This window comes from Pipistrellus kuhlii, unplaced genomic scaffold (genome assembly GCF_014108245.1).
Source record: "Pipistrellus kuhlii isolate mPipKuh1 unplaced genomic scaffold, mPipKuh1.p scaffold_m20_p_15, whole genome shotgun sequence".
Lineage (NCBI taxonomy): Eukaryota > Metazoa > Chordata > Mammalia > Chiroptera > Vespertilionidae > Pipistrellus > Pipistrellus kuhlii.
In genome coordinates this window covers 40,494,278-40,522,270 of record NW_023425460.1, presented here as the reverse complement: position 1 = coordinate 40,522,270, position 27,993 = coordinate 40,494,278, and the positions used below count along the sequence as shown (strand labels likewise).

Genomic DNA, 27,993 nt, shown 5'->3' with positions numbered 1-27,993 from the left:
CTTGGCAAGGTAATGTGCAGCTTTAAAAAATGAGAATCTGCCCCTTACACATCAGTCCTTCTGTTCAAGGTTCCTGAAATGACTGGCACTTTTTTGACATGCGCTTCCGAGATTCTGGTTTGTCCGTTGCTTTTTAAACATAGCTGTTTTGGGGTCTAAAATAGCTGGTGGCATCCTAACCGGGTCAGGGGGATGGGGGAGAGGGGCTGTCCTGGTGGCCATTCCTTCTCGCTAAGGCCCTTCATTCTCAGAGAGCGCCTCTGTATCAGCCTGAGCCTGGATGTCTGCAGATTCTCTCAACTTGCCTCACCCTGAGCAGGAGCTTTCTTAACCCGTTTGCCTTCCTCCTTCTCCAGACTCCTGAGGAATGATCTTTATCCCACCCCCCACCCCCTCCCCTTGGAATGATGCCTTGTCCCTGCTCCTGTGTTAATTTCTGTTCTTCTCTTCTGTTTCCACGTCGCCCGCCCCGTCTCCCTGGCACAGAGCTGCTGCCTCCTGGTGTGCACAGGTTGTCCTACCTGCGCACCAGCAGCCTCAGCTCCGCCCACAGCGACTCCCGCCCCAACTCCCCCTTCCGACACCACTTCATCCCCCAGGTCAAAGGTAAGGAGGGAGGCTTCCAGGCAGCCCCGCCCGCTGGAGAGTTATTAGCCCCCTGAAGGCTAATAAGGTCCTCTCTGAGGCTCCCGGCATGCCTGCAGTGTGGCGCCTGCACGGCAGTGCCTTAGAATTGGCATCGCCCCTCTCGGTAGAGAAGCATGTCACTTCTAAGGGCCCTCGATGAAAAGACAGGAAGTTTGTTTACTTGACCACAAGATTGATCGATGACATATATATATATATATATTACTATTTTGTTTTTCTGAACCTCAAAAGCAAAATATAATATATAGTAGTTGGGGTATTGGCCTGGTTTTCATATGTGATGTGGCTCAGCAAAACCCAGCGGGATTCAGCAACAGATATTCACAGGCCGTCCTAACGGTGATGAGCCTCTTAAGTAACCACATACCGAAATTAAAACGTTTGGATCGTATAGAAAATATCAAATGTCTAGGTTGGAGCCGACCAAGAGTCATCTTCTGTTGGCCTGCCCTGGTTTCTGCATGATGGGGGAGAGAGGCTTTGCTTTCTGATCTCTGTTCCTGTCCCCCATTCCTGCCCGTCCCCCTCATGGCATTGCCACTGTTTCCTTCAGTGTCCTTTATGCTTCTGTAGCAGTCCCCACGGGGCCCTGGTCCCCTCCTCGTGCAGGGAGAGCCAAGGGCCCCAGAGGAATAAAGGAATAAATAAGTGTGAGCGCCCACGAGGATGCTAACTGTCCAGAGCCCTGATTTAAACCCATGAATGTAGCTGAAAGGGAAGGAGCAGGCAAGCACAGATGTGGTCAGGGGTTGGGCCAGTCCTAAAGGAGTCTAACCCCGGTTTCAAGCACTCGTGTCACTAACACTTCTGTTGCGTAGTCTAAACGTTATTGTATTGGAAAGATGGCGTGCAGTCCACTCTAGTTGTTTCGTTTTTTGCTCGCTTGGAGTTTTGAGCATGTGAGTCCTAAAATGCAGATGTGCTGTGCTGATCTGCATGCAGTCACTTGATGTGTGCTATTCTGGCATTTTCTGCCGCGAAAATAGCATCTCTGACACGCTTATCACACTATTTGCCATTAACAAAGAGACCCATCTTTTTCGGTAGATGCAGCACTTTCTAAAATTCTTGGCAGATTATTTAAAGTGGCCATTGCTGATGTTTTGGAGAGGGAGAGAGAGAAGGAACTTTTTTATATAGATGTAAGATGATACTGTAGACAAGTTTATAAAACCAAAAGATATTATTGAAGAAACTTCAAAGATGCATTTTAAAGAGACTTGAATACAGAAGCCCTTGGCCAAATCAAGATTTTGTTGGTTTTTAAATGCACAAGGGAAAATCCACTTTTCATTCATTGAGATGTAGACGGCCTTGTGTGGTTATGTTTTCTCTTTCAGAAGAGACACTTTCCATAGAAAGAAAAGGGCCATTGTGCCCTGGAAGGTTATACAAAGTTTGTACAAATAGCACATCCCAAAGTGTCCTATACCTTCTGTCTGTGAGCAGCCTTAGGAGAGACGGATGGCACACCCACAGGGACACTGGACTCCTAGGCTGGGTACTCTGTCTGTCACTAGCTAGTATGGGACCTCGGATGTTGGCTTGACTTTGTGGGCGTTGCTTGCCTCACCTGTAAACCTCCCCTAGGACACTAGGGCGTGTGAGGTCAAGTGCCCCGATGCATGTGAGCACCGAACTCACAGGAGTCTTGGTGCCCCTCGACTTGGTGCTCTTAAAGCCCTTTCCGTCTTCCTTCCGCTCTTCACGGTGTCTGATGTAGGCCCAGGCGAAGATGGAGAGCGGAGGCCCTGGGTCCGAGACCCAGCCTAGGGCTCACAGCTGGGAAGTGAGAGCTTCCGGACCAGACCCAGGCCTTCCCATCCCTCATTCAGATGAGGTGTGTGCATTTCGGTACAAAATAGACGTGGAGTTTAACTTTTAAACCAAACTCTTATTGTCCACCTCCTCTTAACTAGAAAATTGGATTCTTATTGAGGGCGAGACAGACAGCTACTTCAGTCATGTACATTACAAAATTAGCAATTTTTTTTTTTTTTTACTTTTTAATAGGAGTATCAACTGCTTCTAAAAGTGACAGCACCTCTGTGTGTCTAAGTGGTGCTTTATTTAGAAATATGGATATGCTTTGTTTTCTCTGTTCAGTCTGAATTTGAAGTTTTCGACACAAGAATTATAGATTTAAATGATAAACAACATGAGGCTAAGAGGGGTTAGCATGACCCTAAACTTATACTTGAAAACATCTAATAATCTCCCACTTTCTTTTCACTGCACATATACCTGTAGCTGGTCCATATGAGGTAGTTTATAGAAAATAAACTTTAAAAATATAGAAAATGTAAAATGTAATGCACATCACAGTTTATGCTCAGTTTTAAAAGTACATGGAGAATTTGTATAGTAACTAGATTGCTTGAAAAGCCTGGTATCGTTGCATGACTAAATGCTGATTCTCCAGAGAGTTACATCTTAGTTGTTATGAAAAACATCTATCCCTTCACATGGATGGCCTCTCCGGCTTTTGGAAATTCCCACATGGAGGGAACTTGTGGCCATTGGAGAAGCACGTGGGCAAAGTACCCCAGGCTTCCCACGGCCCTTCATTTGAACGGTTACTTTTCCTCTTCGAGCTTGTGTTGTGGTCTCAGGGGAGTTTTGAAAACAAACGGAAGCTGGAGAGCGTGAGGCCCCGGGGTGGGATGACCATCTGAGGAAGGTGTAGCTAGAAGGGAGTGGCACTTCACTCTGGCAGCCTGAAGCCCAGCCCTCTTTGCCCAAGCCCACTTCCTGGTCCTTATTTCTCACGCATGTGGCCAGGGCCCCGGGGAGCTGAGGATGACAGCATGGGGTAAAGCTGAGATGCACATCACAGGCTGGTTCCGTGTCACTGGCTTCCCCATTCACTTCCTGCGGCCTCTGTCTTGTTTCCGGTGTGTCTTTTTTTCTGTTTTCTGACCTTCCTTGCAGCCTCATTCTGGTATGTCATTGTTGGATCCTTTGGGCAAGTGCATGCCTGGAGATTTGGAACTTTCACTCTTTTGGGATCTGTTTGTGCTGTGCTTTCTGAGTTTCTCTTCCCTCCCTTTGAAATACTGTTAGACGTTACGTTCTGTGTCCATGAAATATATCAACCAGATGAGCGGCTCTGGTTCAGATAGGTGTTGGACTCTGGCTGAAGGGGACCATGACACTACTGAAGCTTTAGACAGGGACTAGCCATCTTGAAACTGGCATGAAATTCTAGATGCTGCCGGCTTTCAGGTCCCCTCACAATACTCATTTCTGTTTTGGAATATGAGTCCTAAGAGCCCAGAAAGCTAAGCGTGCGCCCACAGTTCTACGGCAGACACAAGCACGGCCACATCAATCAGTGTGTGTCTTAGAATCTGTCACTAGGCCACAGGCTGCCAGAAAGCATGGAAGTGAGGACTGAGCTTTTGAGTTTATAAGATGAGTGCCGGGGTTCTTGTCCCAGCCTTACAAAGGGTTCAGCAATCTGGAGAAAGGGGCTGATGCATAGATTAAGAAAGAGTTCAAAGGCGAAAGATAGTTTTGAAAGGCATTAGGGGTCAGAGGATCTTAAGCTAAAGAAGCTGAAAAGACTACTCCCTGGACTCAGGACCCTGCTTTTATTAACACAATTTGTCCTAAAGCAAGGTGGAGAAAATACACTTCTAAGGGTAAGGTTTCAAAGAGTAGGGTACAGAAGCATTGTCAGTTTGGGGAATAGCCTATAGCTGTTCAGGTGTTTGGCCAACAGGAGGCAATATCATGCAGATTTAAGATTCTCTGAGCTATCTGGCAGCAGACAGATAGCTATTCAGGTTTGGGGGAGGTGCCATTTAGCCATTCCAACAGGTAATTAGTTACATACGTGACTCAGTCCTTGTTGAGCCACCAAGCTTCACCAAACTTTTGATGAGACTCTTGTAATTATGTCATGTTGGAATTGGTTCCCAGCAGATGAGTAGAGTGAGAATTCTGTGAGTGAATGATCTTCCAAGGACTGAAAAATTGGCTTCCTTACTGAAGGCCAAGAAATGTCTCTGTTCCCACGGTAGCGTCTCCTCACAGTGGCTAAGATCACTAAGAACTCAGACTGAGCCAACACAAGGATTCGTGTGAAGGAACAAATGGCTGGGAGTGTGCTGTGTACAATATTATGTGACAAATACACTATTACATTATTTGTCAACAGTGCCTTCACTCTGGGCTGATAGGTGATGATGATGATGATGATGATGATGATGATACCTTCATATACGCTATTTTATCTGCTACCTCATACATTACTTATGTAATAAACTAAACATAAAAGTAACCTTTTAGGGCCTCATCAGTTATTTCCTTCCAGGATAGAGTTAAAAGTTTTATCACTTAAAGGTAGGGTATTTAACCTAGCAAAGTTGGAAACAGGTCTCATCTTGAGAATGTTTCTTTTTCTTTGAAAAATGACAAAAGTTTGTCATGCCTTTGGTAATCCAAGGACGAAGCATGTTCTGTATGCTGAGCCTTTATTCCAATGAACCCTCATGACGTGGAGAAATCATATTGTACAGAATCACTCAGATGGGCATGTTTCTGAGTCTCTCTTTACCTTGCTTTAAACTTTTGTGGGAGTTCTATTTTATTTATATATTTTTATTGATTTCAAAGAGATAGGGAGAGGGAGGGAGAGATAGAAACATGCATGATGAGAGAGAATCATTGATTGGCTGCCTCCTACATGCCCCCTACTTGGGATCAAGCCCACAATTGAGCATGTGCCCTTGACCAGAATCGACCCTGGGTCCCTTCAGTCTGCAGGCCAATGCTCTATCCACTGAACCAAACCAGCTAGGGCTGAGGGAGGTGTTAAATGATTATATATAAAGTCAGACCTACTTACAAAGACTTGAACACATGAGGGCTTTTTCTAGGAACTAGAAAGGTCAATGGTTGCTGAAGATATGCAGCAAATACAGAACTGCCCAGCTGGTGCCAAGGCTTGGCTGGAATGCACCCCCTGGGAGTTCAGAAGTCGTGGCCCTCATCGGAGAACAGACGGCCTTCTTCAACCACTTGCCAGCAGAGCACCCTCATGAAGGAAAGATGTTTACTAGTCAGCCAAATGCCAGTTCCAAAAACCTTAAACCCTGTGTCCTGAACATGCAGATATTTGTGGGTGCACATGTTTCTTCTTATTGGGCATGATAGCCCACACCTGCACAAACATTTCCCCGCAATGGCTGATGTTGTACCAGAACAGGGAGGCAAGAGGCAGAGGGTGCAGGGCAGGAGCAGCGGGGCACAGAAGCAATAGCACCCCGTGCGGAGGGTCTGCAGAATGAGGCTTCCAAACACCAACCTCAAAGAAAGCGAGAAAGTTGAGTGTCTCTTGAATGTCTTTGGAGAAGAGCTCATAAGAAGTATTCTGTTTTTCAATGATGGGTCCCTCTTCTGAATAATCCCTAATGTTTAGAGGAGTCAAGAATTCCCCTGAAACGAAACGATTAAGTTGGGGTTATTGAGGATTAGGTCTAATGGAAACGTTATAAAAATGGGGTGCCATGGTGATCCCGTGGCTGCCTTTAATGGAGAGAAAGATGGAGCAGTGGTGCTTACCGCATGAGGCCTGAAGAGCTGTCGGGTTAGTTCGTTGGCCTTCAATCATTCACTCACAGACAGTTACTGGACACACACTCTGGCCAGACGCTGTGCTGAGCACACAGATGAATGAGACTGAGATCTCATTCTTCCTTAGATTTAAAGTGGGATTTTCTTCTAAACATAAAGCATAGTCTCCCTCCCTGCTTGCTTCTGCCTGTGTTAATTATACTCTTTTTTTTTTTCAGACATGAACCAGTTACTTCTTTCTAGGAGAGTAATAATAAATGAGATAGCATTTTTTTAATGAGTTTTTTTTTTTTTAATAGATCGCCGTTTAGAGCGAAGCATCATAATTTTCAGAAGCTAACATCTGACTTAAGTAGGAAAGTCTAATTATAATATATTGGGAGCTAGATGCTTAAATGACTTGAGGGGAGGGGAAAGACAAAAGCTTCAGGATATGATAACCAAAAACTTAGAATATTGATTTTTATCCCAGTTAAATTCAAGGGCTACTGCAGCCTCACCGAGTCCTCTCCACATCCCACGCTTTCCAGCCGGTGGCCAGCCCTGTTGCCCCCGCCCACGGTGCCCTTCCATGCCTCCTTCCTAAGGATGCTCCAGCCTTCTGAAATCTGAGCGTCCCACCCTCTGCCCACCACCCACCTGGCAGTCCTACTCTGCCCTGTCCTATCTTTCTGTCGCTTTCCTAGGGAATTGATGGTGCGCACCTTTGAGTTATAATTTTTCACATGCCTCTGAGTACTATGGCAAGGTATTGTATTTATGTGTCTTAAGTCTGACTTCTTCGGTGGACGCTGGGCCCCTGGAGGGCAGGGACTAAGTCTCCTTCATCTACTATCCTCGCTCCCAGCTCAGGGCCCAACCACCCCGGGTGTTCAGTCAGCATCTCATGGATGCGGTCATTGGAGTGGGTGGTACCTCATCTTTGTAGAGAAGGATGGAGAGAGGGGTACCCGGTCCCACAGTGCCTGGAAGAAAGGGGCCTGACTCATCTGGTGTATTTCAAAGAGGAAACAGAAACACACGCTGCCATGAAGGCGCTCGGATTCCTCAGGGGAAGGCCTGGGTGACCGCACCGGCTTCCAGCGTAGCCTTTGCTCAGCTCAGAGACATGCTGCTCAGCCTCCAGCTTCCATCACCCCGCCCAGGAGGCCTGTGTTTGGGTTGCTGATCCCACTCTTGCACACGCTTGGGATCTAACCATCTAGTAACTGGTCCTGAACCACCAGCCAGCGCCTTTCCATTCCTCATACCAGACTCCCCATCCGGTCCGCGCCCTGCCTGCCCCCAGCCTCAGCCACACGCCTTGGGTGACGCGCCTCTCTGCTCGCTGCTTTACCCCCGTGACCTGAACGCAGGCCTCTCTTTCAGGAAAACTAAACCTTATCTCCCCCCCTTTGCCAGCCACGTTGCTGCGTTGAGCTTGTTTCTTTCATTCCTCCTTTTTTTGATGTACCTCCTCCCCGTTGGTGGTTTTGAAGTTTTATTGCGCTCGCTCGGTTTCCGTTATCGCTGTTCCCTCTCTCATTTTGTTTTCTCCATTCTTCTCCTTGGAGGCAATGAGCCGTCCAGCGGCCGGAACTCCCCTCTCCCCCACCGGCCCGACAGCCGCCCTCTCACTCCAACTTACGCTCAGGCCCCTAAACATTTCCATGTTCCAGGTAGGCGCTGCCACGGTCTGTGTCATGGTGTCCTGTCGCCGTGTAGAATGTAGCCTTGTCGCCTCTGTCTCGTCTCCATTGCTCATGCTCTTCCCATCGGGATGTACAGCTGACAAACCCTAAATTGCAGGATCTGACCTAGGGGGCCTTTCAGACATGTTCTGTGTGATACGCCAGGATGGTATCGAAGGGTTAAGTGTTCCCACATTTTTGGGAAGGGGTATGGATTCCAGTTGTGTTGTTTTTACTAAAATCTTAATTTCACCTTGATATCAGCGGCTCCTGAGCTACCGCACTGTGGCCCGGTGTCGTTGACTAATTAACACAATGGCCATGCAGTGACCTTCTGGTTCTAAAGATGGGACCACAGCGACACTCAGAGCCTTGGTGTTCCCTGTGTCTCCCACGGGGACACTCTCCCATGGCCTTTTCTGAGCGGAGTGAAATGGTCTCTCTGCAGCGTGTCCCTCACTAGCCACCCCCGGAGCCCACAGAGGTATCTTGCAATTTAGGCGTGGTGCAGGCAGCTCCGCTCTTAGCCGCAGCACCTGCTGTCCCAGCACGAATAGCCACCTGCCCCCCGGAGCCGGGAGAATCAGAACCCGCCGGCATCATCCTGTGTAGGCTCAGCTCCATGTGGAAAGGCAAGACTGGCCGTCTGAAATCCCGGCGTCATTTTTCCACGGGAAACTCGTGGTTTTGCTTCTTTTAGTTCCGGAAAGTGGTTTAATACATGATCCACTATGTCCATGCTAGTAGACATATTTGGGATCTGAAATTTGTTTGCCCTTTTGCATTCCAAACTGACCTAATAAGACAGAGGAAATTTCATTGAGGTTCATTCCATTGAGCTAGGATTGCCTTTTTTTAAAGTTTTATTGAACCTTGAAAATCAATGTTTTTTGGTTTTTGGTGTTTTTGTTTTTTTGGGGGGGTTTTGTTTTGTTTTGTTTTTGTTGGGGTTTTTTTTTTGCATGAAGAATTGCCCACCAAGATACAGTGCCCAGGTTTCTGGAGAAACAAAGCTTTTGACATTTCCTGAGTATTTGTACTCGAAGTGAAATGGCAGCACAATCAAATGGGGTCCTGTGTGAATATGTGAATAATATTTGACATCTCAGTCTTTAAAAAAATAATGGCCTACAGAAGTTAGGAGTTAGGCAAACATCCTGGTAGTACATCCGACTAGTTTTGCCCCTAAAAAGTGTTTCTGTGTTTAAAGAAATTACTCTCAATTTTCCTACATTGCTTTCCACTGTCCCATTCATTAGTCGAGAAGTAAATTGAGCCACTGGTATCTCCTGGGAGCTCAATTTCTAGACAGTAGCATTTTGGGGATTTTCCCCCAAACTGGTTATGTCTTCCTCACTGTAGAGTACTCCACTGCTTGCATTTCTTCCTGTTTTAGTCCTCCTTTCAGTGACATGTGTGTCGGAAATAAATGGCTCATGAATTAATGACATCTCTCTATATGCTAAGATGTATTACAAAGGATTTCATATCACCTGTTGTAGCAACTCGCTCATTCCTGTAACTTCTGCTTCCGGTAACACCACTCTTTGTAATACAAAAGTTGACCGTCTGGGTTATATTTGTTCAAGAGTCTTCAGTTTGGTCTGCTTCTCGGTTGTTCTGTTTTTCCCGTCGCGGGCCTGGTTCCCATAATCACACCCCTTTGCTTTTCATTCCCACAGATCAAGGAGTCAACATCTACCGAAAACCGCCCATCTACAAGCAGCATGGTAAAAGCCTTTCCTCCGCGTTAGCTTTTAAGTAGCAGCATCCGCTGACCTTCTCTTTGCTGTCCCCTGAAAGGCTTAGCAGCTGCTGCTTTTGAGAATCAAACCGGGGTGCCCAGCGAATTGTGCCTAGATGTCCTCCTGATATGCAGACACTGTGAAGTTGGGGTTTCCAGAGGGAGGACAGGAAGCTCCTAGCTCATGTCTGAGCCCATCTAACCATGTATCGGGCGGTTCATTGAAAAGGGGTAGGACCAGCCACACAATAACTCACAAACACCCTAACAAGACATGTTTGTCTTTTCTCTGCCATTCAATCATTTAACCAGCCTCTATCACTACTTTGATCAGATTACAATTTAACTACTTAAAACTAGTGCAAGCCAGCTTTCCGAGAAAATGAATCGGACGAAGCCCATATCAGCGTGGCTGTCCAGGTCCCCTGTTTCTTCTGAAGCGTGAAGGCATCTATGCCCGGTGATGGAGCGGATGACGGGACACACGCTGACTCAGAGTCCTGGCCCTCGTCCCAGCTCCTCCCCTCAGTGGCTCTGTCATTTAAGATGTCATGGACACCATTCCTCTGTCCCTCCGTTTTCTCAAGTCTGTGACTTAGGCTAGTTTGTCTGCAAAATCACTGCTGTGGGTTTAGGCTGGTGCTTTCCTTGTCTGGGAATATGGAATTTTGAAGCCCAGGAAATCACCCCGATCTGTGTGTAAATCACAATTCCCCCACCCTGATTGTGTCTCTCAAGATTTATCTGCCACGAATCTCTGGGAATGGGTTCCTCTGAAGCCAAGATCAGTCTTTAAGTGATTTCAGAAAATTAGACACAAATTGTGCCTGGAAATTTGAAGGCTGCCTTTAAAAGGTAGTTGACATTAATGAGTCCTTAAGGATTAGGATGACACAAAAAGCAAAGTCAAAAACAGCACAGGGGGGACATATGTAGGCCTATATTCTCAGCAGGGAAAGAGAATGTATGTTTTGTAAAGTTTGTGGAATTCCGACTTTCTTCTTCATTCTGTTTTTTTAATTTAAGATTTTACACCCCGTGCTTGCTTTTTTAAGTTTGTTAACATTGTTTTTTTGTTTGTTTGTTTTTTTATGGTTTAATGTCTTGTCACCCACTCATTAACATGTGAATGTTTACTGACTTCACCAATTCTAATGAGTAAGTACTATTTGAAGTCCTGCTTTTTTTTTTCTTTTTTCTTTTCCCCCCCCAAATTTAAGAATAAGATCCTCAGTTAGATTTATCAGTTTAGAGTCTTTTGAAATACTGGAATCTTTAGGCCCTGCCTCTCTAAACAAAAATAATCCAATGATTAAGACTAAAGATGGAACAGTGTTAGATGGTTTATTTAGAAGGGGTTAATTGGCTTTTTTCCCCTGCAATTTACTTTGACTTTCCTCTTTTGTTTCAGAGCGTTGTAATTAATTAATTAATTAATTAATTAGAGAAGCACACCCCAAGCAGCACGTCCCAAAGGACCTTCTGCAGAGCAGGCCGTCCATGCAATAGACACAGGGGCCCTACCCAGGCCTGGTGTCTGCCCTGGGGCATTTGGGAAATGCTAGGTTTAGAGGAAAGCTTTAAAGATTTTTATAGAGAGGAAGGGAGAAGGATAGAGAGTTAGAAACATTGATCAGCTGCCTCTTGCACACTTCCCACTGGGAATGTGCCCACAACCAAGGTACATGCCCTTGACCCGAATCGAACCTGGGACCCTTGAATCCGCAGGCTGATGTTCTATCCACTGAGCCAAACCAGTCAGGGCTTTTTTTTTTTTTAATACAAAACTTAGCCTTTACTGCGCTAACACATTTTGTTCTTCTTTAAGAAGAGGATATTTATGCAGTGCTTTCCAACCTGATTTTATTTATTTATTATTTTTTTATTTTATTTTTTCCCCCCTCACGAGGTTAATGGTTCAGAGAAACACAGTTCCAAGCTTGGCCAGGGCCTTGTTCCTTTTTATTGCAAAGGTCCACCTCAGTCAGGTCACTTCAGCAAATTGAGACCTAGAAGTTTTCAATAAGAATAAGGACGGGGGGCTGAAGGTTCAAGGAATCGCATCCAGATTCAGAAAACTGTGAGCCCCGGCAGAGAGGAAGTTTTACTTAAAGCAACATAAACATTTCTAAATGTTTAGCAACATCCCAGGTCACGTGGCAGAAGTAGGACCTGAGCATCTCTCCCGGCTTGCTGGGCTCCATCTGTGATCAGATTTGGGGCTCTAAGCCCATGACACTTCCTCTAAGCAGAGCCTTCGTGTTTTAAAGTGGGGTGATTCACCTGTGTGTGCAGACCCTCGGACTAAACAGTGGGAGTGCAGCAAACGTAGTCACCACGCTAGTGCCTGCAAGCTGAGATTGGGTTTCTCCTGGGACTCAAGGACCCATGTGCAGGCTGCCCCCAAACAATGTATACCCGCTTTCACAGCTGATAGCTCGATTTTGAACATTATAACTGCCTTTATCATAATTCGAAGTGCATGTGTACATTTTTTTGGGAGGGGGGACCCCATATAGTATAGAAGTATTACAATGAACTGGAGCAGTATATTTGTGGCTAAGAAGCCAAAAGACAAAGCCAGCCAGCCTGCTTATGATTAGCAACGACAGTCAGATGACAGTATTGTGCTTCTAACTCAGCTCTTTATTTTCAAGGGATTAATTCAGATGGCTAATTGCTCTAGGAGTCTGTCCCAATAGAAATTCCTAGGATGGTGGGAATGTTCTATAACTGTTGTCCAATACAATAGACACTAATCACATGTGGCTCTTGAGCACTTAAAATTAGCAACTAAGGAACTGAATTTTAGTTTAAATTTTTTCCCCCATTTAATTTATTTTTAATCCTCACCCGAGGATATTTTCCCATTGATGTTTAGGGAGAGTGGAAGAGTCAGGGAAAAACAGAGAGAAATATCGATGTGAAAGAAGCACATCGATTGGTTGCCTCCTGCACGAGCCCCAACCAGGGTTCAGGCCAGGGAGGAGCCTGCAACAGAGGCATGTGCCCTTGACTGGAATCAAAGCCAGGACTCTTTGGTCCATAGGCTGACGCTCTAACCACTGAGCTAACCGGCTAGGGGTAAGTTTATTAATTTAATGTAAATTGCCACGTGTTGCTAGTATTGGATAGCAGGCTCCAAGCAGGTGTAGAACAGGTGTAACATGAAGCTTTATTTCTGAGAGCATCCGATGAGCCGAGCCGTCACTGGGCACCACTGGCCGGGTGGTAGATTGATCATGGCAATAAGCAGAGCTGTCTGGAGTGGAAACCTTTGCCAGGGAACAAGGTCCTGTGAGTGGGTTGACCACCACGGCCTTGCAGACCGGTAGCTAAGCCTCCCCTGATTCCGCCTAGATGCAGCTGCCTTGGCAGCCCAGAGCAAGTCTGCAGACGACATCATCAAGTTTTCCAAGTTCCCAGCAGCGCAGGCGCCAGACCCCAGCGAGATCCCAAAGATTGAGACGGACCATTGGCCTGGTCCCCCCTCACTTGCCGCCGTAGGTATGCGACTGTTACAGCTAAGCCAAATGGGCAGGTTGCTAGGAGACCTCAAAGTGCAATGCTTAAGAAAATGCAAGGTTTTTAAGGAAAGAATGACCAAGAAGGTAGCATAGTGGGAAGAACTAATACGGTATTAATGTGTGTGCAAAATGCTTCCAAGCTACCAACAGCCATCACCAGAGCCTTGCTCTAACCAAATCACCAACACGCAGAACTGGTCTAAAACGGATGATGCACACGGACCCTCGGAGTCATTCCTGCTGAGTCGGTAACTTTTGAATGCCATTGAATCCAAGTCTTTGGCAAGAACATTGTTCTGTATAATTGGAAGTTAGCCGGCGAGTTAACCGAGGGTCCACAGAAGCATGGCTTCTTTCAGGTTTGTTTCAGACGATTTCTGCTTGTAACTGCAGCTCTCTACACAGCTAATCTTAACTCTGAAGCGCTTTCACTTTTCTTACGAGATCACGTTCTCCCTTTCTGAGAGCCACTCAGGAGAGCCTCTGAAATTGTGTGCGTCAAGTTACGTGATTTTACATCCCTCATTTCCATGATCCTGTGCTCCGATGTCACATTCCAGCTGTTTCATTCTTTGCTTTGAGCCTCAAGTGTATGCTTTAGAATTGTGTCTGTGTCTCTCTTTTCCTTTTCATCAGTAGTGAAATCACTCGGCCTAAAAAGTGATATTAAGCAAACTCAGACGCTAATACTAGTTGAGTCAATTGGACTTGCCAATGTGACTATCTTATCACATTTCTGTGGACAACCTAAAAGGCCTTCAATTTTCCAAAATTTCCAAATTGCTTTCCTCATGCTGTTTTTTCTTATCAGTTTACTTTTGGAATAACTTGTACAAGCACTCTCTGTAGATTTTAAAGCAATTTATATGTATAGAAACAGTCGAAGGAAATCCATCTTGGGTTCCTTACTCACAAGTATTCTCTACATGATGTTGTCTCGAGATATAGCTGATTCTTGGAAACTTGTATTTATTCATTTTTGGCAATATGAAGAGAGAAGACTCACCTTGATTTTGATGATTTTGATGATTTTAGGAACTAAGTGCCAATCATATCAGCTTTTCTCTGCCAGGCAGTTCGTGGGGCCCTTGAGGTTCCCACTTCAGTCACGTGGTTTAGTGGGGTGGCTTCCACAGCCAGACCCCAAGGGGCCAGGAGAATCAACATTTTGCTGTTGAAACTGACATCTCTAAATAGTTTAAAGCTCTTTGGGGTTCCAAAATGAAGGCAGCCTCTGGCCCATTAATCAAAATAAGAAAAACTGAGACGATTAAGGACTGTTTTGATTAGATTAGCCAGCCTTCCTGTTTCCTCCCGCAGTCTGATTACTCCGAGGAAAAACACTCATTATCGTAGTTTTCCAACCATTAGATAGACTCTTCCTTCCCACCCTCTGCCTCCCTTTACCAGGAAGCTTTAAAATGGTACAGGACTTGCTCTACTGCACCAAAGGAAGTCGCTTTTTAGCTCTATTGCTGTAGTGAGAGTTTTTACTGAGTTTTGATCAGTAGAAAGCTTTTTTATAATCATTTTTCAAAGGTCCGAGAAAACGGAAGCATTAGAGACCCATCCCTAAATAAAAAGCATACTTGTTATGGAGTTTATTAAGGATAGAAGTCAGGGTGATGTTATTATGACAACCTATCTAGTCAGCAGAAGAGGGAACTATAAGATTTTAAACCTTGTCATAAAGGAGTGACTATTTGAAAGCCTGTGGGTGAATTTGGATGTCTCTCTATTTAAAAATTGATCTCAGGGACATTGGAATAAGTGTAGATGCTCCTCCCTCTTACTACCCAGAGCTCGCACCAGGAAGGACTTAGACCCCATCGCAGTGGCAAACCCGAGCTTTAATTGAGCAACCATTATGGGGAGGCCCAAATCCAGATACCACCGGATCCCACATTGCACCCACTTGTCAAACAGACCCGCTGTCTCAAGAAAGCAGCCAAGTAGCCCTGAGTTGGCGGTAGGCTCCTTTTGCTCCTGGTGCTGTTCTCTCATGGCCAAAACCACTGCCGACCTTGGCGGCCTGGCCAGTTGAGCCCAGGTGGACTAGTCCTGTCCGATGCCCCTGCCGTGCGGCTAATGTGAGAAGTTGTCTTTGCTGTGGAATTAGGAGCTGACATGAGACGCAGATCTAGCGGCAGAGAGGAAGACGATGAGGAACTCCTGAGACGCCGGCAGCTTCAGGAAGAGCAGCTCATGAAGGTTGGTCCTTAAACAAGTCAGTTCTCTCCCGTCCATATTTCCAGAGTGACTACTAATGGGCAAGCCACCAAGATGAGCAAGAAGTGGTCCCAGCCCTCAAGGGCTGGCTGCTAGTGATTGTAATACAAAGGAGTGCTGAGTGGGTTCTGGAAGAGGTCACCTGAAGGCTGGAGGTCAGAGGGCCGTGTGAGGGTGTGGGCTTTTGCAAGGAGAGCGCGACCCTGTGCGGGCATGTGAGTGTGGTACCTATGTCGAAAGGATGCTGAAGGGCCCAGCAGAGCTGAGGTGTACACCCAGGTTGTTCAACACCTTCCTGCCCTCATTCAGGCTGTCCTGAAGGAATCCCCTTGGAATGGAGTCTTTCTCCAAGTCTTTCCTCAGGACTCATGGGACCTTGTGTGTATATCTAGGCCAGGAGAGAGGGGATGAAATAGACTGCCTCTAATACGCCCTCGTGGGCTTCTCTCTCACATGGGCCTTCAGCATCCAGAAGACCAATAGAAAGGCAGCTATAGCCTGGAGTAGAGGGGCCAGGGCATCATAACCTCTCCTTCCAATGAGGGATTGATGAATCCCTTCCAATGACATTTTCCAAAGATGCTTAATCACATGGGAAACGCACATGATAGGAGTTATGTGAAAAGATAGGATGCAAAGTTGCATTTATAGTATGATCCCCATTTTGTATAATATGTGCCTAAAACGTACTGGATGGATATAAACCAAAATGTAAATGGATATCTCTGAGTGGTGGGTTATGGGTTACTCTTCTCTGGGTTTTCTAAAATCTATACAATGGGCAAGTCTTACTTCCTTTTTCTTGTTTTCAAACGAATCGGTGTAGTTTCTTTTTAAAGACTACCATTCCCAATGCCCCCTTCCTGCATCAAAAATCCACACACACTCACACGTGCCTCCTGAGGTCACCTGCTGGCACTTTGGGGGAGAGCAAGGGAGGGAGAACATTCTGACGTGGAGCCTAACAGGGAAATGCCAGCCTTGACATTGAAGAGGCTGAGGATTCAAGGTCCAAAACCTGTCCGAGCTGCAGAGGCACCACTAGCCTCTGAGACTACCTTCCAGGCCTTGCCCGAGTCGGTACTTCTCACAGGACCTTCCAAAAAGAGGTGTTTCATGGAAGTAACTGCGGGCTTCCCTTCCACTTTTCTTTTCCTTGTGAATAGCTCAACTCGGGCCTGGGGCAGCTGATCCTGAAGGAAGAGATGGAGAGGGAGCGGGAGAGCCGGGAGAGGGCAGCCCTGGCAGCCAGTCGCTATGATTCTCCCATCAACTCAGGTGAGAGTAGACCCACCACCTCCCCTGAGCCGACAGCCGGCCACCTGCCTGCAAGGGGCCGGCCTTGACTGTCCCCTTTCTGGCAGAGTGTTCTGCAGGGAAGGAAGTGTGGGAAACCCACTCCATGCCAGCGTAGCTTATAGGCATGTCCTGGCTCTTCCTTAAATGTGGGGTTCATTTCTGCTGCAAGTGGGGAGCCCTGAGAGGAAGGACCTCAAGGACACGAGGGTTCAGGTTAGAATAGTCATGAAGAGGGAGACAGCATACAGGGAATCCACAGAGAGCACCAACTAGACTTTCGAAGCATTGCAACTTGACATTAATGTGCTCAGTACAAAGCTGAAGACTCATGGTGTTATGTTTGACACTTTTGAAAGATGTTACTTATATATTGGCTCTATCAGGATAGTTTCCTCTGTTTATATTTGTCAAAAGCCAGTTCTCTCCTAACCCATAGGATTTTTCCCCCTCCCATGTTCTGAAATAGTGCCTGCTTTTCTCCCCTTCTGGTTCCTTTAGAAATGTGTTTAGTGTTTACTGTCTGCAGGCATTTTTGCTAAACATTATCTCACTTCATCTTCATGGTGTGCCAGTGAAGTGGGTAATATTATTATCACCCCAATTTTGTAGCTCAGGTATAGGAAATTTGAGTAACTTGCCCAAGGTCACGTCGCTAATAACTAGCAGAACCTAGATTTAGGAGTCCAAGTATCATAACCCCAGAGCCCATGGCAACCTCTCAGATGCCCACCTGGCATTGACCTTGGACTGGGTGGTTACTAATCTTCAGAGTCTTAATCAACTCCTCGATTATGCTCTGTCAGAATATGTAGCAGTAGACCCACGTGGGTCAGGAAATGAAGACTTAAAAAGATGAAGTGCTTGCCCAGAGTACAGAGGCATCAAGTTGCAGACCCAGATTCAGGTCCAGGACTGCCTTCTCCAAAGTCAGCATCATGAGGCATCTACACCAGGCCTCCCCGGAGTCCAATCCGACTGATACCTTACATGGCTGACTTTTGGCTCAGTGTTTGCCTGAGGCATGGGCTTATGCATCCAAAGAGCACTGGCTTCAAGTTGTTGCTTGGCTATTTACAAGCTGAGCGACTTAGGGCAAGATACTGAACTTTCCTTGGCCCCTATTTCTTCTCCTGCAAAATGGAAAAATATAATAACAACAGCATTGTTAGGCTTATATCAAGGACTCAGAGATAAAGAATCCCCAGCCCTCCTCTGTAATATCACCCCCCACCCATTCTCTGCATCACCTCATAGGCTGGTGTTGTGTGAATATTTCAGCCCAATATTATTTGAATTATTTTTTTCTAAATCTTTTATTCTGCAAGGTAGAAGATACACTGCCAGTTTCATTGAAGAATGGGACTTCCTGTTTCCTAACAGTTGCTTTTTTACCTTTTTTTTCGCTTAGCTTCACACGTTCTGTCATCTAAAACCTCGTCTCTCCCAGGCTATGGAAGAAACGGGCTCCACCGGGTAAGGTTTCCCCATCCATCATTTCTGAGTCAATCGTGGTCCAAGTGCTAGCCGGAACACAGCTGACGTGGTGATCTCAGTGTCAGCACATAATGAAAACCGTAATCTCCCTGATCTCGTAAATCACTTGGAATTACAGGCAAAATATTTCTACTGAAAGAAAAGGAAATTGACTTTGGGTAACAGAATAGCTTGTGTAAGTTTATGGGAAGACTGGTGTGAAGTAAGAGTGATAGATATTTCCGCAATCAAGCAAAACACACTTATGTGAGCCTTTATCTCTGCTGTAAAAAGTATATCTATGGGCAAGCCCAGCTGGGGCGGCTCAGGAAGTCAACGGTTCGATTCCTGGTCAGGGCACATGCCCAGGTTGTGAGCTTAATTCCCAGTAGGGGTGCATGCAGGAGGCAGCCGATTGATGATTCTCTCTCATCAATCTCTATATCTCTCTTTTCCTCTCCCTTCCCCTCTCTAAAACCAATAAAAAATATTTTAAATAAAATGTAAATAAATAAAAAATATTTTATATATATGAAAGTTTTTTGCTACCTCCTTCCCCACATGGAATAAATGTGATTGTGTAACTGTGTACTATGTATTAGCAAGAGGTACTTGCTTACCAAGGACCTGCTGGGTAGTGGCATTGATTGCACTACCAAAAGTAAGGAGATTTCACCCAAGTCAAAGACGTAGAAGGGAAATTGTGAGGGCCTAGGGATTCAGTTTGGGAAGAATTCTCAGGTTTTGCAAATGCTTCCATCCTTTTCACCTGACTCCCAAGTGATCGCTGTGGAGTCGGTGTTCTAATGCTGTTTCTTCTCATTCCAGCCCGTGTCTACAGACTTCGCTCAGTACAACAGCTACGGGGACGTCAGCGGGGGAGTGCGAGGTGAGGGCTCTGCGGCCGCACTGGGCTGACCGTGGCTGAGCTCAAGCACAGGCTGTGCAGTGACAAGCACATTAGCTGGGTTCACGCTGCCTTTCCGTCCGAAGTGGGATCCCACCGCCCTCTGCGAGCTAACGGAGCATTTGTTAGCATCTTGAAGGATCTCAGTGACAGGAGCCCAGGAGAAGCGAGTTTGTAAGAAGCTAGTTTGCAGTCGCTTCTGCTGTGTGCTGAGCACTCAGACCCTTGGAGATTCAGTGATGGATGGGCCCGCCTTCCACATGCAGACGCTGAGCCCGTCTGGTGTGGCTCAGTGGGTTGAGCGTCGTCCCACGCACTGAGGGCATGGATTCAATTTCCGCTCAGGGCACATGCTCGGGTTGCAGGCTCAATCCCCAGTAGGGGGTGTGCAGGAGGCAGCCGATTAATGTTTCCATCTCATCGATGTTTCTTTCTCTCTCTACCTCTCCTTTCTTCTCTAAAAAAAATGCATACAGCTAAGTGAGAGTGAGAGAGCAGGTCTGTGTGATAAATGCTGTGATTGGAGATGCAGAGAGAAGGCAGAAACACTTTCATGGCATCGGGGAAAACTTCTGCCAGAAAAGGGTGTTTAACTATAACTGGCACCTGGGCAGGCATTTCCTGGCTTCAGGGAGGCACGCAGGCGGGCACCGTGTACCATACAGAGCGCCAGAGCAGGGAGCGGACGTGGTCTTTGGGGAAAGCTGGGGCAGTTGCAACAGGACACAGTCTCGGTATTAATGTTCCTGTGTTTCCCTGCTGACCGTTTCTTTTTCTTCCCTTTGCAGACTACCAGGTACGGAACACTGCCTGCCCCTCTTGAGTTGGCCACGCCAGCAGAACAGCCATGTTTCAGTCCAGATGGTGCTGCTGCTCCAGGGGAGGGTTTCTGTTGAGAGGATGCTGATTTGGGTTGGTCTGTGGAATCGTTAGTCCTCAGCTGTGCGAAGCCAGGGGAGCAGGCATGCCTGTGCCCAGGCCGCTGTTCCCGCCAGCGGTGCCGGGCCAGTGTGGGAGCCCTGCCTTGCTGTGGCCTTGAAGCGTCCTTTCTCGGAGGGGAAGTGTGTCAGCATCAGGGTCCGCCCGTGTATACTGTATTTTCCTTTTTTTAAATCTTCATCTGTGGATATTTTCCATTGGTTTTAGAAAGACGGGAGAGGAGAGGGAAGGAAAGGGGGGGGAGCAGAGAGAGAGAGAGAGAGAGAGACAGCAGTGTGCAAGAGAAACATCCATCAATTGCCTCCTGACCGGGGATCGAACCCCCATCCAGTAGGTGCCCTGACTGGGAATCAAATCTACGACCTCTTTGGCCTATGGCCAAATGAAAGAGATGCTTTGCTACCATTCCTTTTTCCTACCACCTAACCCTTAAAAATGGTGACAGAGAATGAGAAAAGGAAAAATATGCAAAGAAACGTAAGATGAAAATAAGGAATGAACCATCATAAGCTTTGTAGATCGTTTTTTACATCCCATATACTTTCATGCTTGGAGCCTAAATTCAGGGATGAGTCACTGCCGTTCAGCCAGGCTCTCTCCCCAGCTTGTTAGAAAATAGCAGCGATCCTGCTCTTGTGCAGCAAGGAGCTCATTTTGGGAAGCCCGTAGTGATGCAGATGGCATGTCTCAGACGGTGAAGAGGATGTGAGGTCCCGTCAGGGGGACTCATGGACCTGCAGAGGCCTCAGCTCCCCACGCAGCCCAGGGCTCCCCCTTGACCCAGCTTCTCTGTTGCAGACCCTCCCGGATGGCCACATGCCTGGCATGAGAATGGACCGCGGCGTGTCTATGCCCAACATGTTGGAGCCAAAGGCAAGTGTGGCTGTCCTCTCTCCTCCCCCACGGGGATGCCTAGCTGGGAGGTAATCCTAGCAGAGACTTGCTTGTCTGTCTTTCACCATCCTCAGTATGGAGGCCTGCTGGGCTCTAGGCTGGCACCCTAGGCCTGCCGTGCCCAAAAGCACCTTGCCACCCGTCTCGTTTCCTCACCCCGAGTCAGCAGCCTCACTCCGTGTGCTGCCCCGTGCTCACAGGAAGTGCCAGCGGGTCTCCTGGGACCTCGGTACTCCTGTGGCCCCTGCCGTGAACCTACAAGGCACACCCAGTGCTAAGAGGAGCCTCGGCAGGTTGCTCCGGATGGGATGACCAATATGTCCCAGTTTGTCTAAGACTTTTCCAGTTTTTGCATTGAAAATCTTGCCTCCCAGGACTCTCCTCGGTCCCGGGCAAACTGGGATAGTTGGTTGCCCTAGATCCAAGGGTGTCCAAGGGCCATGATCCCTGAGGAATCTAACTGGGACTTGGCTCAGTATGTCAGCCACCAGAACACTGCTCTGGGTCAGCCTGGCTCCGTGGATTCACAAGCCAGCTTTAGAAGAAGATGGTTAAAGAGTATAGGAAGGTATCCAGTTCTCTTCTGATGTTTACCTTCACCCCAGGACATGGCAACAGAACCCCCAAAGGCACAGGCTACATGGGGCACCGGGAGGTGGGGTGGGTGCTGTGGGGCACATGTGAGGACCTGGAACCTCCGATGTCCTCATTATACTCTTAGGAGCTCTGTCTGGGAAGTCCTAGAGCTTCGGTAGATTCTGTTTGCTAATAAAATGGTCCATAGTGTTCTAGAAGGTTTTTTTTTCTTCACTTCTCAGATATTTCCATATGAAATGCTCATGGTGACCAACAGAGGGCGCAACAAAATCCTGAGAGACGTGGACAGGACGCGGCTGGAGGTAAATAAATAAAAATCTAGTCCCCATTGCAGCTCCCTCCAGCTTTCCCCTAATTGGGAAATGTTTCTGTGAAGGCAAAAACAAATAAAATAAAGGAGCAACCTCATAATGTAGGTAGAATTTAGTAATACCTTTGGGGGGGAAACCCACATTTATATTTTAAAGATCAATATTAAATAACCCCCTCCCACCTCCCCAGGAAAACCCAGTATGATTTTAGTCCTTTTCTTTGGAAACTTGGCGTTGCCATAACCATGGCCGGTGGCGGGAGTGGACTCTCTATCCCTCTCCCGATGGCCCCAGCTCCCTCCGTCCCCAGCCTCGGTTGAGTTCATGGAGAGGGGAGGGAAAGGTCTGAGCAGGCTCCCCCGCTGCTTCCGCATTCCTTGCTGAGGCTTATCCGGGCACACATACCCAAGCCCTCCTTAGGCACGGAGACTGGTCTCTGTATTTTTCCACCTGAATGATTTTAATTAAGGAAGGCCTGGCTGCCAGCCTCCTAGAGAAGGGCTCCTTTTCCCCAACAAAAGGCTGTAGCTTTGCACACAAAGTCAGCCTGGCACTTGTGTCCTAAGAGCCTGTCTCGGAGGGACAACAGGTGCAAGTTCTCAGTCGTAGGCCAGGCATCCATCCACCTCAACGCAGTGGCTGAGCCAGGGAGAAGCCAGGGCTCCCCACGGCCCCCTTTGCGAGTCTCTCTCTGGCTTTCTTATTGCCGTGGCCCATTTCCTCTGCATCTTCTCAACATCCCGAGGACCTGGAGCAGAGTCCCCTCCAGCAGAACAAATCCCCTTCCCGTGCCCATCACCGTTCAGTGCTGTTATCATAATGGTTAGGGCTGCGCCGGGTAAGGAAGAAGGAGGTGGGGTGCCTGCTCACCAGCCGCAGACGTGTGCCCCTCTCCCGTCGTCCTGCCTGGCTCTTCGGAACGATGTCTTGTGAACTGGAGAGCCGCTCCCACGCCCCCCGTGGGCATCAGGACTGACCGCCGTCTGTCTGTTCTCCCTCCACAGCGCCACCTCGCCCCGGAAGTGTTTCGGGAAATCTTCGGGATGTCCATCCAGGAGTTTGACAAGTTACCTCTCTGGAGACGCAACGACATGAAGAAAAGAGCAAAACTCTTCTGAGTCCCACGCTGGACTCTTCCAAGCCCCACACGTAGACACGCGATGAGGAGGAGGACTGCCGAGGGCTGTGACGCCTGGGATGGCGTATGAAGCTTTGAACTGGACTGGGGAATCTGCAAACTACTGCCCCTCAGCACCAACCAAAAGGGGGAACTCTGGTGACAACACCCACGAGCCAAATACCGGGCCGACCAACGGCAACCCTTGCCAAGAAGCCATGGGGTAGCGATTTCTATGTTCCCACACATGTGACCTTTCACACCACCTTGTGCACACGACAGGGGCCCCTCTCCGGTTTCCCTTTCACCGTCCAGCCGTAGTGCTCACTGTCTGGGTTAAGAGCCAGCAAGTGCCCTTAAGATGCCGCATGGGGCAAGCAGCTGACCTCCTTCCCCGTCTGCGTACGTTCGCGATGTGGCATGTGGCTAAGAAGCGAGGGCCTGGGGGCGTGTCCGTGCGGTGGCAGCCATTGGCACCCCCCTCCGCCCCGGCCTCTGGCAGCTCTGCTCCTGCGGGATGGAACCCCCAGTGGGAACCCAGTGGCTACCGGAGTGGGCTGAGTAGCAGCCGGAGCCATTTTTAGCAAGCTCCTTATCCTCCACTGTCACCCAGGCCCTGGTTTACAAATTACCTTTCTTTTTCTTCATTTGAAGGGGGATGGAATGAAAGGAAAAGCTCCATCACTCGTGTTCTGCTTCAGATAGCGTGATTCAGGCCTCCCCCTGTTGGCCAAGAAAGGAAAGGGGCAGTCGCTGCTAGATTGGCACAGGTGCATGCTGTTCGGTGATTCCTGTCCAGCGGCCATGGCACTCTCCTGGGCCCTCCCGATGCCAGTTCCCACCCTCCGCTCTGCACCGGGCATCGCTGGATGGAATCTCGCCCACACTGGTTCTGGGTGGTTGTTTTTTTCCTCTAGAACTTTCCAGTAGTTGGCTAAGGAAAGGCATGGTTTTTGTTTGAAGTCTCTGCAACTCCAAGGTAGATGGCCTGACACCGATTTCCTGTGGCCTTTTAGCTCTTCTCTTTGCTCAGCACTGTAGACCCCGTGTGTGAGTGTGTGTGTGTGTGTGTGTGTGTGCGTGCGCGCACACCCACACGCACTGCACCTGCTAACTTATTTTACCAACGGCTCTGCCAGGGTGGACCTGGGCTGGCGCCAGACTGCAGTGTGCAGTGCTGCCCCTTCATGTGGATCATTGCCTCTTGGTTCATCCGATATCTCTGCTGCCCCCTCCTCTCCACTCTCGCCCGCGGTTGGCAGCCTGTGTGGCCTGGTCCTGGCCTTGCTCTGGCCAAGTGTGGGCCGGGGGACCATGGCGTATTCCCAGCATTCCCCGGCCACCGTCCATAGCCAGGCCCCCGGTGCTGGGTGGGGGGAGAGCTTGTCACTGTGGGCGGACCACGGGCCCTCCGTGCTTTCACTGGTAGAGGAGTCAGCCCCGTGCACACGCAGGTCAGCCAGCCACAGGGGGAGCTGCAGTGGAAGTGAAAGAGCTGGGCCCAGCCCGTGCCCACTCACTCCGCGTTGCTTTTCTTGTCGCTTTGGAATTTGGTTCTGCATCCGCCTTGGAAGACAGCAACGCTTCTGTCCATGTCGAGCGTGTGGGCAAATGTGAACTATGCCAGGCAGATGTACATCACCACCACATGCCAGGAGCCTCCTGTTTGCAAGCAGAGCCCTGCCTCGCTCTGGAGAGAGCGAGCATCGAACCCTAACGCAGAGCGGGCTCCCACACACCCTCCTCGGTGCAAAACGGGCCCTGCATGCTTGTTTGCAGAGTGTCCAGGCCTCCAGGCCCCTGCCCCGTGGGCCCGTCTTCTCTGCCTGAGCCCCGCCCCGCACTGCACATACATGTTCCCCGTTAACAGTCACAGGAACAGGAACTGTCCGGGGGTGGAATCACACACCTGGCGCTGGCACAAGGGCTACATCTGCACATTGGGCTTCCTTAGGATGCTTTCCACTGGCTGAGCATTGCGGGGGGGTGGGGGAGGGGGGGAGGCGTGGCACCGGGAACAGCAATGCTTCCTTTAAAGATTCTTCTGGAAAAGCCAGGCTGCCTTGCAGGCCCCCGCGTGGTGCACGATGAAGCCTGAAGGGCTGGGACACCCCTGCACCGCTAGCTCTGCCTCCGGTTTGCGGGAGGGCCGAGGGATGGGATGTTTGGGATGCAGCTTCTTCCCTAACAGGAGATACTTCCTTCTCTGCCCCCTGGGACGGGGGAGGTGTTTGTGGCCAATAAGGTGCAAAGACAAGAGACACCCGGTATTTCTCTGTTCTGCCCTCCAGCCGCTCAGCCAGCTCCCATCCTGTGGTTTCCCAGCTGAGCTTCCCCTTTCGAGCGGTTCGCAGCCCCTCTTCCCCCGCCCTCCTCCATCCTCACAGCCAGGGCATGTCCATCACTCTTCTCGGAGACGTTCTTGCTGGAAATGTTTATAAAACCATCACCTAATTTCTTCACACTTGGAAGCAAACACCTTTTTCTAAAGAATCCCTTCTCAGAGGATTATAGAAACTACACATGCTTTTTGGCTGGTTTACGAAATTCTGATTAACCACTTTGGACTAAGTAGGTCTTTCTAAAAACTCTTACGCAAACTTGATGTGAGCAGTCCTGCTGTGTGTGGGAGGGGCAGGGGACGCCCTCCTCCCCCCCCCCCCACCCCCCCGTCCCCCTCCCCAGCCCCCAGCTGTGGGCCCGCAGGCTTTCTCTCTGACGTCATGAATGAGGGTGGGAGGACCTGACCTCTGACCTCTGTGTCCCCAACCCTCTGGCCTTCGAGGCAGGCCCCGTTTTTACAGATCCCTCTTTTGTATTTCTGACTGCTGTTGGATCAGTCCTTCCTAAGCCAGCCTGGAGTTCAGCTGCTTTTTAAAGTCATTTTCCTTTGGCGCCCCACGTGCTGGTCCGAATGCCCCCAAACGCACCCCCTGGTGCTCCTTTCCGAAGAGGGAGGGATGGCTTTGCCCTTGAGGTCTGCCGGGGATGCCAGGGCGCAAGGATGGTGTGCATCGAGGGCGCTACCAGCGGCGTTACAGTGGAAAGAAGCGGAAGCTCTCACTCTGGCACAGAAGAGGGGCATCGCTGTCCTTCCATTTGCCGCCCAGGAAACGGGGTGGGAGGGGGGTGGGGGGGGAGATGGTGACTGATCGGCTTTGCATATGGATGTTTGTGTTTTTATTGGGCAAGTTTCATGCGTGGCAAGCTCAGAAAAAGGGGGAGGTGAGTAGCTGAAGCTGCAAGACGCTTGCAGCAGGGTCTGTGGGCGCAGCAAGAGGAAAGAAACCCAGCGTCTTCTGATGCTGAGTGTCCCTGGATGGAGGTTGTCACCGTTAAGTAACGTTCTTCCCCAAAGTGTCTCCGGGCCCCTTCTGGAGCCGGCCCGCCAGAGGTGGGAGATGGCCCTGCAGGTGCCAACCTCCAGCCTCCAGCAGGCACTGCTTGTCCCTGCACCGGCCTGTGTCTCTCCACCCTGCAGGAGAGACCACGCCGCAAAACCCGTGTTCTGTGGGGGGTTACGTGACGAATGTGTGTGTTTTCTGTGAGTCGCTGGCAGTCCTGCATCGGAGTTCTCCCCATTCTTTCCGGCTCGGTGGGATTCATGGGATTTTTTTTTTTTTTTTTCTCGTGTTGGAAGGTCCACCGTTCTCCCCGCCCTCCCTCCCCTTTTCTGAGCGAAGGGAGCGGCCGTGGGGGAGACGTGCTGTGTAAAGGATGTGTCGTGTCCCCCGTGAACATGAGCGGGTGTCCGTCTGCACCCCGGGAGCTGCGTGCTGGCCCGCAGAGGCGGCCGGCGGCCCCCGGGCCGTGCCCTCAGCTCCGGCCTCCTCCTCGCTCCCGCTGCCACAGCACCCCCCGCCCCCCGAGCTGCCCCCGCGTCTGTTGTACTCACACCTGATGAATAAAGTGTGTGCTTTGTTCGTACACATCTCCACGCGTGGGTGCCTTCCTGTGTGTGCCCCTGCCCCCCTGGAGATCAGCCCCATTCGTGAACGTGCCAGCCCGACTGCCAACAGCCAGAAGGAAGTCAGACTCAAACCCCCAGGCCTTGGGCACACGTTTATATTAATGCAGGGAGACGGGTTGGAGTGGGAAAGGCCACAAAACAGCCCTGGAAGACTGGCTGGTGTTGCTCAATGGTTAGAGCATCCACTGGTGCAGGGAGGGGCGGTGGGTTCCATTCCACGGGACAGCCCAGGGCTGTGTGTCCAGTTATCCAGACCATCGTGACGAGGTCGACTGGAGGAAAGCAAGTTTTCATCAAGCTGCTGACCTGGCTGGTGTTTGTGCCCTTGTGATGGTCGCGTCTTTTGGACAAGGCTGGGGGCTTGGGGAGGTTTGGGGATAAGACCCTCACCCACATCTGGAAGCAGGTTATTATCAAGACAGCTGCACAGTTAGTTCCCTGTTGTAGAGCAGAGGTCAGGAAACCCCTCCCAGAGGCCCGTGTCCCATTAACTTCCGCCTCCAGCCACACCAGTGTCAGCACTTGGGTCCGCGGTGACCACAGCCATGGTTTATCTTCAGTCCTTTTCTTGCGCTCTCTGTGGCATTTGCCACGATTGGTCACCATTGCACTGAAACTCGATTCCCTGCCTCACACTCTCAGCAAAGCTCACAAGACTGTGTTGGGAGTCCACTGGCCCTTGGTGGCTGACCTTTGCTCGCCCACCGCTCAGCGTCCCTCCCAGAACGCCCCACCTTCAAATCCTGCTCTCCAGCACCTCCAACCCACTGAGCATGCTCTGACTGCACCGTGCCCTCTCCCCCTCTGCAGCCGGGCCCATGGCGTTTCTTCTGAACACTGGCCAAGGCTTCGAGGAGGTGGAGCGCAGAGAGGCTCCGGCCCCAGGGGAACAGGCAGTGGTAGCATCGCGGTTGGAAATTAGTGGTCCACCGCTCCTTGGAGTTCCCGGGTGAATGTCCCACGGGCTCCCCTGCCCTCAATCAAAGGCAGGCCTGAGACACACCCTCCCGATGAGTCTGTCTTGATGGGCCCATCCCAGCCTGCCCGGTGAATTCTTTGCGTGCCTGGAGCTGAACATCACCTTAGAC

The 27,993-nt window shown here is 49.4% G+C and overlaps 1 protein-coding gene across 27 annotated transcripts in view; it reads left to right on the top strand.

The window, feature by feature from the left end:
• Window positions 1–25,477, top strand: part of ABLIM1 (actin binding LIM protein 1) — a 219,402-nt gene extending 193,925 nt beyond the window's left edge. For 6 of the 27 annotated variants that reach the window (XM_036439148.2, XM_036439133.2, XM_036439140.2 and 3 more), the window contains 12 exons: window positions 487–606; window positions 7,782–7,886; window positions 9,581–9,628; window positions 13,003–13,149; window positions 15,289–15,380; window positions 16,565–16,676; window positions 18,106–18,170; window positions 18,999–19,059; window positions 19,866–19,873; window positions 20,815–20,889; window positions 21,729–21,809; window positions 22,823–25,477. In XM_036439148.2, the coding sequence (XP_036295041.1) occupies window positions 487–606; window positions 7,782–7,886; window positions 9,581–9,628; window positions 13,003–13,149; window positions 15,289–15,380; window positions 16,565–16,676; window positions 18,106–18,170; window positions 18,999–19,059; window positions 19,866–19,873; window positions 20,815–20,889; window positions 21,729–21,809; window positions 22,823–22,936 (1,028 nt within the window). In that variant the 3' untranslated portion in view covers window positions 22,937–25,477. Of the gene's footprint in view, window positions 1–486; window positions 607–7,781; window positions 7,887–9,580; window positions 9,629–13,002; window positions 13,150–15,288; window positions 15,381–16,564; window positions 16,677–17,195; window positions 17,274–18,105; window positions 18,171–18,998; window positions 19,060–19,865; window positions 19,874–20,814; window positions 20,890–21,728; window positions 21,810–22,822 lie in introns of those variants that run through there. The other 21 variants (XM_036439149.2, XM_036439156.2, XM_036439153.2 and 18 more) reach the window with 11 other exon arrangements.
• Window positions 25,478–27,993: the final 2,516 nt, after the last annotated feature.